Raw genomic sequence first — 14,522 nt, 5'->3', positions numbered from 1 at the left:
GCAATGACTTTTACATGTGACTTCACATCAGGCAATGTGCCTGTTCCACCTCTGTTTTTATGGAGCCCTTTTCATCCATAATAAAGTTTATTACTAAGAGATCTTTCTATTACCGTCTCAGGAGGAGGACATCTCTCAATCAATAAGCAAGAGTTAGGTAGGAAAAAATAAAAAAAAAATACAGAGATACAAAAATCAATGTCTTTTCCCTGGATTTTATGTTCTTCACTTGTATGAATTTACTAGAAAGAGTCAGTGCCAGGGAATTAAGTTTATTTTAAGAGTTCTCCAAATATGAAAACAGCAACTGGTTTATAAGAAGTTTGTTTACCAAACAAAATCAAGCTGTCAGCGTCAGTTTTCTCAAAGATGTAACTGGGATGGGTCTTTGTAAGGGGCCAGGCATCTAGCACAGCTCTTTGGTGTGTAACTGGCAGCGTAGGTTGTTTTAGCATCTGGGAGACTGTGATGCTTTGGGCCTGACCAGACAGGCTTGTAGGTTTACATAACTGTGAGAGAATGAGGTCCGTGATGGGTCCAAAATGTAGCCAAGAAATCTATTGGTTTTGCTGGGAAAGTCTGGAGCATGAGTGATGGGTTTTAGTCCATTTCATAGCCAAGGCTTATAGTCTTCCTTCACTGTAGAAGAGCTGTTAAATGGCTCAGTAATTTTATTAAGCTGGGCCAAAGATCGACACATTTTGGCTGGCTTTTCATTTAGGTGCTTCCAGTGTGTCCAAGTAGTGGTGTGAATGTCCATTTTCTCCAGAGGAAGAAGATAAATATCAGGTTTTCTGGTGAATACAGGAGGCTGTAGTCAAGCTTTATGTTTTTCCTGAAATCCAGTTGTAGTGGAGAAAGGAAGACAGGGGCTGTTTTTTTCTGGTATGGTTTTGGAAGCTTAGTTGGCTGACCAGCCCACCCCTGGTAGGAAAATTTGTGTGTAGTGAGACCATCAAATGAAACATAATTGACCTTGTATATCTGAATTTTATGGACATAATGTTTCACCAGAGGAGGTGGCACATCACAGAATCACTAATTTGAAGAGACCTTGAAGATCATCGAGTCCAATCCATGCCCTAACACCTCAACTAAACCATGGCCCCAAGTGCCACATCCAACCTTTTTTTAAACACATCAGGAATGGTAATTCCACCACCTCCCTGGGCAGACCATTCCAGTACTTTATCACTCTTTCCATTAAAAAAAATTTCCTAATATCCAACCTATATTTCACTTGGTGCAGCTTTAGACTGTGACCACTTGCTCTGTCAGTTGCTGCCTGGAGAAAGAGACTGACATCCACCTGGCTGCAGCCACCTTTCAGGAGATTGTAGAGAGTGATAAGGTCACCTGTGAGTCTCCTTTTCTCCAGGCTAAACACCCCCAGCTCCCTCAGCCGTTCCTCACAGGGTTTGTGTTCCCAGCCCCTCTCCAGCCTCGTTGCCTCCTCTGGATGCGCTCAAGCACCTCAAGGTCCTTCCCAAACTGAGGGATCAGAGCTGGACACAGCACTCGAGGTGTGGCCTCACCAGTGCCAGTACAGGGGAGAATGACCTCCCTGCTCCTGCTGGCCACACTGTTCCTGACACAGGCCAGGAGCCATTGGCCTTCTTGGCACCAGGGCACACTGCTGGCTCATGCTCAGCCGACTGTCAACCAGCACCCCCAGGTCCCTTTCTGGGCACTGTCCAGCCACAGCATCCCCAGCCTGTAATGCTGCAGGGGTTATTGTGGCCAAAACACAGGACTTGGCACTTGGACTTGTTAAACGTCATCTTATTGCACTCTGCCCATCCATAATTCATCCTGTAATTGGTTATGTACTCAAAGGGAGCCTTGCTTTTCTGGCCTGGATTCAGAGGTTTACAGCTTTGAGTGGCAACAAGTCTCCTGTAGAAACTGTCATTCTGGACAATGGTTCTGTGGTAAAATTTCTCTTTTGATGGAGCAAACCTATTGTTTGGTCTGGTCTGCTCTGTCTTGGTTTATTCTGTAACACACAGACATCTGAAATGAAAAAGGAATCATATTGAGATGCTCAACTGAAATCCTTTGACAAGTCCAACCATATATCAATATTATGATAATTACATTTTCTATTTCAATAAATATTTGTTTGTGATGTAGTGTTTCACTACTCTTATTCAAAGAGCAGCTGTAGAATACATTATACACTGCTGTGTTACGCCCCAGAAACGCTGTGCATCTACACAGGAAGTTGAATCAAACAGACCTGTACCCACTCACGCCTACAGAGACCATGAAATACCATGAGGGAAGATTCAATTGTATTCTCTGTCTCACAGAGACATTTTCTGCAGGTAGCTGAGTGGGTGCCATCCTCATGCTCAGTAACCAGGAATTATGGAGGTGTGGCATGTAGCTACTTCAAACACCTTCCTGCTGCTGTGTTGTGGCTGGCTCTGGGCACAGAGTATGCCTGTGTCTGCAGGAGGTTTGGATGTCTCCCACAGCATCTCTGGGACAAGGAGAACCGCACATGCACTCTGAAGGCTGAGCTGCAGTGCCACCCCTCCTCTTTCTGCCTTCTCACTTGGCCTGGTTGCTGACCCCATTCCTCAGCTGCACGGCTGGAATGCTGCCTATGGTTTGCCAGCTTCAGAGGCTTGCAGCTCATCTTGGTGTGAGCAAGCTGTGCTCTGTGGCATCTCCTCGGCCCTTGGCTTTGCTCTCCCTGATGCCCCTGCTCTCAGAACAAACAGAAACTGAGAAAGAACTTGCAACGCTGACCCAGTTCTTCCTTATTAGAAAAACTGTGCTGAAATTTGCAGAATAAGTCTGCACTAACGTGAAACACTGAATTATATTGCAGGAATAGCCCGTATTCCAGAAATCTTGAATCCAAATTTATGACTAAGAAAACATTTTAGGTGGTATTTTAGGGACATTCATATGTTCCTTTCTTGACAGGATATCAGGGAAATAAATGAGGCCCTGTAATCTGAAAAGATTTGTGTTGTCACACTAGGAATCTATTGCAAAACTGCCTAACTCTCTGACCAGTGCTGAGGAAGACCATAGTTTTTTCCCCTTACTAGTAATTTTGTGCAACTTTCCCTAGAGACCATTATGGTTACTGGTAGGAAGCTGAAATGAAATAGTCTTGGATCTAACCCAATGGGTGGTATTTGTTTTCTTTTTATCATTTTCCTTCCTTTCAAACCACACTAAGAATCGTGAGGCAAATAGGCTTCCAGCTGACTCTGCACAGGAAGGAAGTCTAGATGTCAAAGCACTATAGAGTAAATTATGCAATTAGGGTATTTGTATCAGGATATTTGAATTCTTCAGTCCAATCAGAATTTGGCGCTCCTGTTTCCCTTGGGAAGTAGGAGATGTCCAGGCACCACCACAATGGTGAGATGCTGACTGTGTGCCCATGCCTAGGGTACATCATTTTCCTGGAGAAACAGTCCAACAGGGTGAACCAGAACATACACAGATGTGTTTTTACAGGAAATGCATTAATAAAGTGTTAAAAAGTGAGAAGCTAATGAGATTCAGACCACCTCTAAGAGGAGGTTTGTTCAGAGATCTCACGTTTCAGCTGCCAACCAAGAGCTACCAAAAAACTTTTCAGGTTCTCCCACCATCTTTGTTGGAGAACACTCTGTGCATTTTGGATGTAACCATAGCTCTTGCAAAATATTCAAAATATGATAAGCAAGTCCATCTGTCTTCAATTTTTTAAATTTATAAGCTCTACACATTTAGAGACCTCATAGGCGTTATGAATTTATTTTACTTAGTGTAAGCCAGCAGTGCTACTATTCTTTCAAAATATGTTACAGTTTTATTTCAACTCTAATTCTTAACCGTAGATATTAATAGTTTCCCATGTAGACAATCTTGAAAACATTAGGGGGTACAGGAGGGAATTCAGGATATGAACCGTATGTTGTTGGGGGGTTAGGCACATCTCCTTATAACCAAGCAAGGCTTAATTAAAATTAGATTACATATCTGAAGATGGGCAGAAACAGCTACATGTGTAGCCTGGGGGAGAAGAGAATTTTGAAACTTTAAGTTGCAAAGTCATCTGACATGAACTGTGACAAGCAATAGCAACAACTTAACCCTACAGTGTCATTTGGTATATGATGTGTTCAGTGGGAAAGAACATGACAATACAGTAGGAAAGGTAACTTAATACCAGAGCAGCACTATTTTATATGCTGTTTCAATATTTTAGTTATGATAATTAATTGAATACAATGTTCTAAACACTTGGCTGAGGTGGAGATAACTTTCTTCACAGTGGCTGGTGTAGTGCTGTGTATTGGATTTGTGCTGAACACAAGAGTTGATAATACAGAGATATTTATGTCATTGCTGAGCAGGGCTTACACACAGCCCTGCTTTTTTGTGCTCCACGCTGGTGAGGAAGTTGGGGGTGCTTGGGAGGCTGGGAGGAGACACAGGAGAGGTGAGCCAGACTGACCAAAGGGACATTGCAGACCACACAGCATCAGGTTCAGTACATAAACTGGGGGGAAGGGGATTGTGGGCAGGCATCTGGAGTGATGGTGTTTGTCTTCCCAAATCATTGTCACCTGTGATGGAGCTCTGCTCTCCTCTTGATGGCTGAACACCTGCCTACCCATGGGAGGCAGTGAATTAATTCCTTGGTTTGCTTTGGTTTTGTGCACTGTTTTTGCTTTCCCTATTAAACTGTCTTTATCTCAACCCAAAGTTTTCCAGCTTTTACCCTTCTGATTCTCTCCCTGATCCTGCTGGTAGGGGAGTTAGCGAGTGGTTGCCTGGGGCTTGGCTGCAGCCTGGGGTTAAGCCATGACAGTAGGGACCACTAAAACCTAGCAATGCTTATAGAATGGTGCAATGAAAACTTGCAATTTTTGTTGAATCTGGGCCTTTAAGAGAATTTATTCAGTATGCAACTCGATCTTTGAGGGGGCTTGGACAAAAATTTCCATTTGCAGTGTTCGGAAAAATACTGTAAATTGTAACCAAATGTGGCTGTGATACCTTTTATTAGAGCTCTGGAGTTACACTTAAGGTGCTGACCTAAACACTGAAAAAAGACCAAAATATGCATATGTTTCAGATATGGAGAGGTTAAGGATATCTAAACACAGAAGGATAGATCCACACCTTGCATATAGCAGCTCTTTTTATTGGTTTCACCAAAGTTATTCCAATGAATACCATCTGGTGACATTGCCTATGCAAAACAAAGTGTTCAAAAGTGTGTAGATATGGATATTCTGCACCTGTGGGTCATAGTCTTCACAATTCAAGTAATTCTAAATCGACATTTCTTGTGTGTTTGATGTACAAACTGCAGTTTATGCTGTTGCAAACATGCAGCTGCAAACATGCAGCAATTAGAATAAAGTACAACTTTCAATCATTTCAGCCAGGTAATTTTAATGATGCATTCACATGCCTTTTATTCCCCAAGTTCTTTCATCATTTTCACTTCCAAGAAAATATTGTCTGTGTACATTGGGACAAATCTGCAGTAATAAGCACCAGTCATAAGCTATTATATTTGCACAGTATAATAAAACGAAATACAGAAACACACAAAACTATTTATCTGCCTATCCATGTTAGCTAGCAGAAAGGTGATCAGAGGAGAGGTAAAATCCTCTGACTTTCTATTTATGACTTCCTACCAAAACTAGGAGGGTTGCTCTAACTGTGTAACTCAAAGTTTTCTCCCAGTGCTCGGGGAAGACAATTAGTGCTGCTGAGGAGGAGGGGGTAAAGCTCCCAGAGAAACAAGCCACCAAGTTAGTGCAACTGAGAAACAAGGACATAGCTAGAGGCACAGCTTACCTGTTTTACCAGCAGTAGAGCTCGTGCATTGTGTCTGTACTTCTTGTATGCATCTCTTGTATATTCACAGAATAACTCCACAGCAAACACAAAAAGGGTCTCATGCTTCACGAGCTGCTCAGACCTAGAAAATTCTGTATATTTGACACATGCCTTATCCACTGAATGTGTGGATCAGCTATGCAGTACCAGGAGTATGTGCAGGACATCCTAAATATAAAGATCCTGTTGTGGGATCAACATACAGGAATTCCCATGGCCCTATTTCTAGCGAGGATTCCTGTAGGCCTGTTAGGTATGGAAAGGAGGTGAAAACAGAGAGATCTCAATGCTGCCATTAATGCAGTGCCGTATTACCAACTACCTACTTCTGTCTGCATGATTCCTGCACAGCGTGTTAGCCTACATATAGAGAAGGAATAAAAACTGCACAGTGTTTTGATCTGTCTTCTTCAAAAGTGGAGTTATCTGTGAAGTCCTGAACAAAGCTGCAGGGGCAGCTTACCTTTGTAAGTGGTTCTTATATCCATCTTGGTCCTGGGGGTATGTCTCCTCATCCTCCAGGACAGACATGAAGATACTTGAGACATAGTGTAGGAGGAGGTAAGTGGAGGTCAAATTTGTATTCTCATGTCTCTTGACATGCTTTTCAGACGGTTTAGGTTTCTGTGGCAACTCTTCATGTGCTATGTAATCTCTCTTGTGAAGAATAATTTCATTATTTCTTTTTTGTTCCAGAAAAAAATGTGCTCCTTTTTCTGGACACACAAAGAATTGAATACTTCCCCTCACCTCCCCCAGCTAAGAAAGTTTGGATATGATGCAAGCACTTAGTGAAATACACAAGCCTTTTACATTTTAAAACATGGATGCTGCAAAAGGAACAGAGGCAGCTCTTGATAACCCCAGCCAGGCCAGGTTTCCCCTTCTTTCCACCCATCTCTGTTCTACAGTGGAATTACACCAGAATACATAACTCCTTTTAAAGGGCAGTAATTATAGCAGGCTATCTACTGTGCATAGGAAACAAAGGAGAGAGGCAACAAGAGCCTTCCCAGACCAGACTGGGGAGGTAACATCAGAACAGTTTTACAGCAAAACACCAGTTGGGCAAGGAAACATCAGCATGGCCAGACAGACAGCTTTTTCTCAGCTTTTGCTTTAAAAGAGCTACTTAAGATGCTGGGGTAGTGTAACTTAACTCTCGGGCAACCTTGCAGAAGCACAACAAGACTGAGAAGAAAACTTGACCTTCCAACATTCATCGTCCTGAACCTATTTCACTGCCCAAATCCTTTGGTACAGGGCAGAGAGTCTGCTGCCCGGCACAAGGAAATTCACTTTCTTACCTCAGAAGCACTTTCTCCACTGTGTGCATACCTGTTTGGACCATTGGCAGTCAGCCAGGAGAAGCAGTCAGTATAGGAGCTATTAAAGTATTAATAATGCACTTTGCTTCTGGAGTGATGCTGAGTGGGCAGGAGCCTGAGCCTCTGAATACACTGTATTAGTGATACATTTTAGCAAAATATACAAGGCGCTCAAAAGTCCGTGTAAAGCACAAGAGAGAATTCACTTTGCAAAGTATTAGGTGTAGTGGTAAGAACAGAAATTCAGAGGTAAAAAATAACCAAGAACATCAAGGGGTCCTTATGTAGATGTCACACATGTTCCAGCCGCTCGGCATGCTGTTTTCAGCAATCTGAAGCAAATTTATTTTTTAAGAAGGCTCAGGAAGAGACAAGCTGGAACACCACATTCACCATCCTCAGCAGCAGGGAGAGCCCAGTAATGGAGAGGGTTTTTCCAAGCCAGTCACTGCCCAGTTCCATATTTAAAACAGTCAATATGTACCAGAGCCAAGAAATGGATCACAGGTAGGCAGTACTTTACCACAGTGATGAAGTGTTTTCTGGAAGTATGAGAAGGGGATGGAGTTAGCAGAGTTCTACATCAGAATGGGTTCTGCGAGAGCTGAAAGAAGTCATCACTAAGCCACTTCTCCATCATTTACAAGCCACCCTGGCTAACCAAGGAGGTCACAAAAGACTGGAGGTTAGCAAATTATTACCCCCAACTATAAGAAAGGCTGGAAGGAGGATATGGGGAGCTACAGGCCTGTTAGCCTGACCTCGGTGTCAGAGGAGCCACAAAGTAGATAATCTGGAATGTCATTCTAAGGCAAGTGCAAGACAACCAGAGATAAAGCCTGGATTTGTGAAACACAGGTCCCCTGTCCTGCTTGGCCAAAGTGATTGTTTTCTATGACAAGGTGATGTGGTTCGTTGATGAAGGAAAGGCTGTGGATGTGTCTACCCGGGCTTTTGTAATGCCTTTGATGCCATCTCCCAAAGCATTCTCCTGAGAAACTGGATGCTCCTGGCTTGGACAGGTGCTCTCTTTACTGGGTAAAGAACTGCTTGGATGGCTGGGTCCCAAGAGTGTTGGTGAATGAAGTGAGATCCAGCTGGAGCCCAGCCACCAGTGGTGCTCGCCAGGGCTCAGTATTGGGGTCAGCCCTACTTGGTATCTTTATGAATGATGTGAACAAAGGAATTGCATGCAACTTTAGTCAGTTTGCAGGTGACACCAAGCTGGGCAGGAGTGTTGATCTGCCAGAAGGTCAGAGGGCTCTGCAGAGGGATCTGCATAGGCAGGACCTATAGGCTAAGGCCAATGGCATGAGGTTCAGCAAGGCCAAATGCCAAGTCCTGCCCTTCATCCGTGTGAGAGACTGAAAACCTGAAAGACTTAACCTGAAAGAGCTAATGTCTCAAACATTTGACAGAAGAGAAAAGGAATGTTACCATGCCAACTAGATAAGATGTGGTTAGAAAAGAGGGTCTTGCAGAAGTAGCATAGTGCATCTCTGGACCAGCTTCCTTATCTTGGGTAACTATTTTTAAGAACAGATTTGAAACCATGAGACCATTCAACCCCTTCTGAAAAGTTTGGGAATAACAAGATGCACCTGCAAGGACCAGTCTATAAATGGTGTGACAGGGAGAAGTGAGGGTATGCTTCCATCATCCATGCACCTGCCATCCAGAGGAAAGAGACTAGAGGCAGTACTGGCGCCCTGGGTGGTAACACAGATCTGTTTTCTTTACTTCTACTTTCCTAACTCTCCTTCTTCCTTTCTTCCTCTGCTTAAAAACTTTGAATCACTGCTGCTGCAGGCTGTTCAAAAACCACCATTGTTCAGAAAGGTTTAATCTGTGGCTGTCCAGAAGAGTTTAAATCATTGCTGCCACAGACCTCTCAATTTACCAGAAGATTTAGATCGTTCCTACCATAAGTAAAACTTTTTAATTAATCACACAGCGTTGTTTTGCCGTAATTCAGCCCATGAGTGCTTGAGAACATGGGCTCCCTCGGAGCAGGAGGTGCAGGACTGTCCTCTGGGGACCTGACACGTTACAACAGCCCAGGCAGTGCTGCAGGCTGGGGGCGAGTGTCTGGAAAGGTGCCCAAGGTAAAGAACTCAAGGATGCAGGTCAACATTGGCTGAACACGAGCCAGCTGTGCCCAGGTGGCCAAGAAGGCCAGTGGCATCCTGGCCTGTGCCAGCAATAGTGTGGCCAGCAGGGCAGGGCAGGGATCATGGCCCATGCTCATCACTGGTTAGGCCGCTCTGTTCTCACTTTTGGGCTACACTCACTACTCACTGCAGGAGTAGTAAGTAGTGAGTGTACTCACTACACTACACTCACTACAGGAAACACACTGAATTGCTGGAATGCGTCCAGAGAAGGACAATGGAGCTGGTGAAAAGTCTGAAGCACAAGTCCTAGGAGGAGTGGCTCAGGCAGCTGGGGTTGTTCATACTGGGGAAGGGGAGGCTCAGGGGTGACCCTATCACACTCTGTAACTACCTGCAAGGAGGGTGTGGCCAGCTGGGGTGAGTCTTTTCTCCTTGAGAGAATGACAAGAAATGGTCCCAAGTTGCACCAGTGGAGGTTTAGAATGGATATTAAGAAGAATTTCTCTACAGAAAGGATTGTAAAAGACTGGAACATGCTGCCCATGGGACGTGGTTGAATTCCCCACTCCTGGAGGTATTTAAAAGCCACGAAGGTGTGGCTCTTAGGAATAGGGTTTACTGGTAGACCTGGCTAAGTTAATGGCTGGGCTTGATGTTCCTGGGGTTTTTCCAGACTAAAGGATTCTCTGAGGACAAACGGGTGGTGTTAGCTGGTAAGACTTCAATCGTCTTCTCTTAGGTCTCTACTTTGACTCAGCAAAGACAACAGTGGTATTACTCAAGATTGTGCCTCAGACGACATAGGAAGTAAGCATCAAGATCAGGCAACAGCCACCATTTGAAGAGAGGGAAGCTCTCAGATCCATTTTAAAGGATCAGATTCCTACTTATGAATTCATGAGTTCCTTCTGTGGACAAATACTTCAAACATCATTCTCCAAGGAGCAGGGAAAAGCCCCAGAACTTAATTCCATCAGGGTAATGGGCAGAGTGTAAGTATGAGGATTTCTAAGCATCAAAGCTGAGAAAAATAAACAGCCCAGCAATCCAACAGTGACAAGCAGAGTTCCTCAGTGCTCTGTATGGGGAATGGTGTTATTTAATATCATTATTAATGGCATAGTCAAAGGGATCAAGTGCACTCTTAGCAAATTTGCAAGTGACACCAAGATGAGTGATGTGGCTGACAAATGAAGGACAGGATGCCATTCAGAGGGACCTGGACAAGCTCAAGAATTGGGCCAGTGGGAACCTCATAATGTTTACCAAGACCAAGTGCAAGGTGCTGCACCTGGGTTGGGGCAGCCCCAGCAGCAGCACAGGCTGGGGATGAGCAGATCAGAGCAGCCCTGCTGAGAAGGATTTGGGGGTGCTGGTGGATGAGAGGCTGGACATGACCCAGCCATGGGCACTCCCAGCTCAGAGAGCCAAACGTGTCCTGGGCTGCATCCAGAGCAGCGTGGGCAGCAGGGCCAGGGAGGGGATTCTGCCCCTCTGCTCTGCTCTGCCGAGACCCCACCTGCAGGGCTGCATCAGCTCTGGGGTGCCAGCACAGCAAGGACATGGAACTGATGGAGCAAGTTTATCCAATAATAAGCAGTAGAAATATTTGTGACTAACGTCAGCCTGCTGCCATCTTCTGGTAAAAAGTTCAGGCCATTAAACAACAGCAAATACAATTGTCCCCACTATCTTGGACTTTTATCCCACAGGAAGACAATGTAATATTACTTGTGGAGTAAGTACTTAGAGAGAAACAAGAAGGTCATTGATCTCACAGGGATTAAGGATCCTTTTTGTAAGTCCCCTTAAGTGACCCTTTACCATACATGCAGTAACCTGGACTGTCAGATGAACAAGGTGCCTTCAGCATCCTTTCTTAATCCACTTGCGTTACAATTAGGTACATTTTGATTTTTATAAAATATTTATATTTTATATAAATATTTCCAAAATTTCTATTTTGAAATAAAATTTAGGAAGATATTAATTTAGGCCTCCTACTTATGCAGTAAGTGAAAAAATTGCTGCCAGAGCATTAAACTGTAAGTCCTTGATAAAGTCACGATTTTCTAACCACTAGCACTTCCCACTAACTGAAAAACAATGATTGCAGGAAATATTAACTGATGACTAATACAGGCTTCTAGATCTAAACTTCTAAGCAGCAGGGAGAGCACTTAGAAATAAGCGATGAGTAAAGTTTACCTGCCTGACCAGTATTAACATACAGATTGTTCCTCCTACTGCAGAAAATCTGCCTAAAAAGATAACCAGCACAGCTGATCAACCCCCAAGAAACCCTTCTTGGCTCACACCAATACTCTTATCATTCTTCAGGATCAACAGCTTTGATTTGCAAGAACTGGCTGTTCATGCTCCCTGACTACACAAACTACATTGAAAAGCAATGTGTGACCACTGACTCTGAGTCTCAGCCCTGGTCTTTACTGGTTTGACTAGCTTTAAGCAACCCCATGCCCTTGAGATCAATAGAAAAGACTGGGTCAAGGAAGAGGAACAGGTTAGGCAGCACTTAAACAAATGGTACGCTTGGGTCCATGGAGTACCCGCAAGAAATACAGCAGTATCGTAATGCAATTTTGAGGCATTTTCTCTGTCGTTAAAAGGTTGTGACAACCAGGAGAGGTTCCTTATGTCTAGGAGAAAGTAAACATCATTCATCACATGCCTTCAAGAAAGGCAAGAAAGATTTCAACCTCAGTCCTTGTAAAGATGGTTGAGTAAATAATCTTGGAAAATCAGTTCCCAATACTGGCTGTCAAGTGAGCTGGAGGAGGTCATTTGGAGTGGTCAGCATGAAAGGGAAATCATGCTTAAGCCAAACAGAAAACCTTCTACAAGAAGACTGGCTTGGTACAGTCTCCTGTAGGATGAGGCACAGAGCAGTAGATACTGCATATCTTGAGTTTGATAAGCTTTTTGACACTGTCACCCACAAGAACCTCATCAACAAACTGACAGAAACATGGGCCATGTAAGTGGACCCTGAGGCAAAATAAATAATGCTCTGAGCTGCTAGACTCAAAGAGTTGTGATCAGTGGCACAAAGTCCAGAGGGCCACCACCAGCTGTGATTCCAATGACTGGGAAATGGGGTAAAAGCTATTATATATATATATCTTTATAAATTACATATATAATGGGATACATGACACACCTTCAGGCAGTTTGCAAATGACACAAAACTGGGAGAAGAGGTTGATACACCCAATGCGTGTGTTGCCATCAAGAGGGATCTCAACAGGATGAATAAATGGGTCAATATGATTCTTCACTAGATTTTAGTCTGAAGGCCTCTTGGAACAATGACTGTTTCTATTTGTCTCATTAACTAAACTCCTTAAAAAAAAAGTGCGTAAATTGACTATTTAAGCAATTGATAATGTCCCAACACCAGTGAAATGATTGTGTCCCTGGCTCGTGGAGTACTTTATAATAAATATGAGAAACTTTCCTGCAGCTTTCTCTGACTGTATTTCTACATGCAAAGAAGTAAAATGTATACAGCTTCAACAGACTGCCAGAAACATAAAACCTATGTGTGACTATGGATTAGATTCACACTTTGGGATGACAGCCTACACATAAATTAATCAGAAACTAGTCTTTGTGCCACTGAAAAACACGAACCAAAGTAAGATCTTATTTAGAAGTGATAAAATGCCCACAAGAGACAAAAATGTATGCTAACTCTCTGCAGTTGTGCTTTTTTCTAGTTACACACAGAATTCCCCAGGTGTAACCCCATCCACAATCAGCAGACACAGCTGAACAGTTCCACACAGACTGAAGTGTAGGTATGCATCTCCAGGGAGGATGGTCTGAAAGCATTCCCATACACAAGAGCTACCTCCAAACAGTGCCCCACTGGGGCTAACCCAGCTGAACTTAAGCACTGCAGGGGGTAAGACAGAGCTCTCCTACAGTGTTTTGCCATCACCAACAGAGCAATTTCTGCCAAAGTTTTTCTTAATTATGCAACACAGAAGACTGAAGCAGAACTATCAAGCCATGAATGCAATTCAGGTTTGCTAAAAGACTCTCTGTCTGAAATTAATCTAAGTACTCATATTTTCAGTCCCTATTCATCCTATCTTCCCCCAGTCTGTTTTAGCTGGGCTAGAGTTGATTTTGTTCACAGTGGCCGGTATTGGGCTCAAACCACTAATTTTGTAGTTTTCACCCTTCTGATTCTCTCCCACTACTTGCAGAAATTAATTCACAAGACTGTACTTGCATTTTTCAACGCCCAGTGAATTAGTGACATTTCAAACATTCTTTCAGCTTTACTTTTCAATAAAAAGAGACTGATATATGCTCAGTACAGAGAGAACATACAAAGTACAGACTGCCAAGTTATGTGTTATCCTTTAAATAACTTAAGAGCAATTTATGTTTTGTCCCAGCTACAAATTGATCTTTGGATATGCCACTACCAGACACCATAACACTTGATCCAATCACAGAATGGGTCAGGCCAGAAGTGACCACAGCAGGTCATTTGGTCCAACCTCCCTGCTGAGGCAGGGTCATCACAGAGCACATTGCACAGGATCACATCTAGATGGGTCTTGAGTATTTCCAGTGAGGGAGGCCCCCACAGCCTCTCTGGGCAATCTTTCCCGGTGCTCTGTACTGCACAGTAAAAAAGTTCCCCATGTTCAGATAGAACTAACTGCACATCAGTTTGTTGACTCTTGTGCTATTGCTCAGCATCACCAAGCACAGCCTGATCCATCCACTGACACCCCTCCCTCAGACACAGACACTGATGAGCTCCCTATCAGTTGATTCTTCTTGAGACTGAACAGGCCCAACTCTCTCTGTGTATCACATTGCTCATGATATAAGAAATACTATAGAACTTGGAGGAAAAATATTTCAGGCACTTCATCAAACCTTTGTGAGCAATGTATATAAGCTCTGGCAAGAAAACCTAAGTATAATATTCCAAAGTTAAAAAAATGAAAGAGACCAAGGAACAGAGAAGTGCATAAAGCTATCCTTTTGGAGCTTACGTAGTAATAATAGGTGACTATAAAGTGTGAAATACTGGCTGCTCTGGAGTGCTGCACAAAATTATCTCCTCCTGCATACTCTCCTCTGGAAAGGAAAGCAAGGTACTGTACCTTGCATTGTATTTCAGCTAATTTTAATACAGTGCACCTAACTTCAGAAGCCCAAA

General features: G+C 43.4%; 1 protein-coding gene across 1 annotated transcript; it reads right to left on the bottom strand.

Moving 5' to 3' along the window:
* Positions 1-272: 272 nt before the first annotated feature.
* SAXO1 (stabilizer of axonemal microtubules 1) lies at positions 273-6,402 on the bottom strand. The gene is given in 7 exon segments (XM_058044541.1): positions 273-380; positions 382-580; positions 582-862; positions 865-1,028; positions 1,805-1,985; positions 5,830-5,953; positions 6,335-6,402. Coding segments are annotated over 7 exon segments (1,125 nt in total).
* Between the last annotated feature and the right edge of the window lie 8,120 nt (positions 6,403-14,522).

Source organism: Melospiza georgiana, chromosome Z, assembly GCF_028018845.1.
Source record: "Melospiza georgiana isolate bMelGeo1 chromosome Z, bMelGeo1.pri, whole genome shotgun sequence".
Classification (NCBI taxonomy): domain Eukaryota; kingdom Metazoa; phylum Chordata; class Aves; order Passeriformes; family Passerellidae; genus Melospiza; species Melospiza georgiana.
Note: the sequence above shows the minus strand (reverse complement) of the source record. Positions and strands in the feature narration are given on the sequence as shown.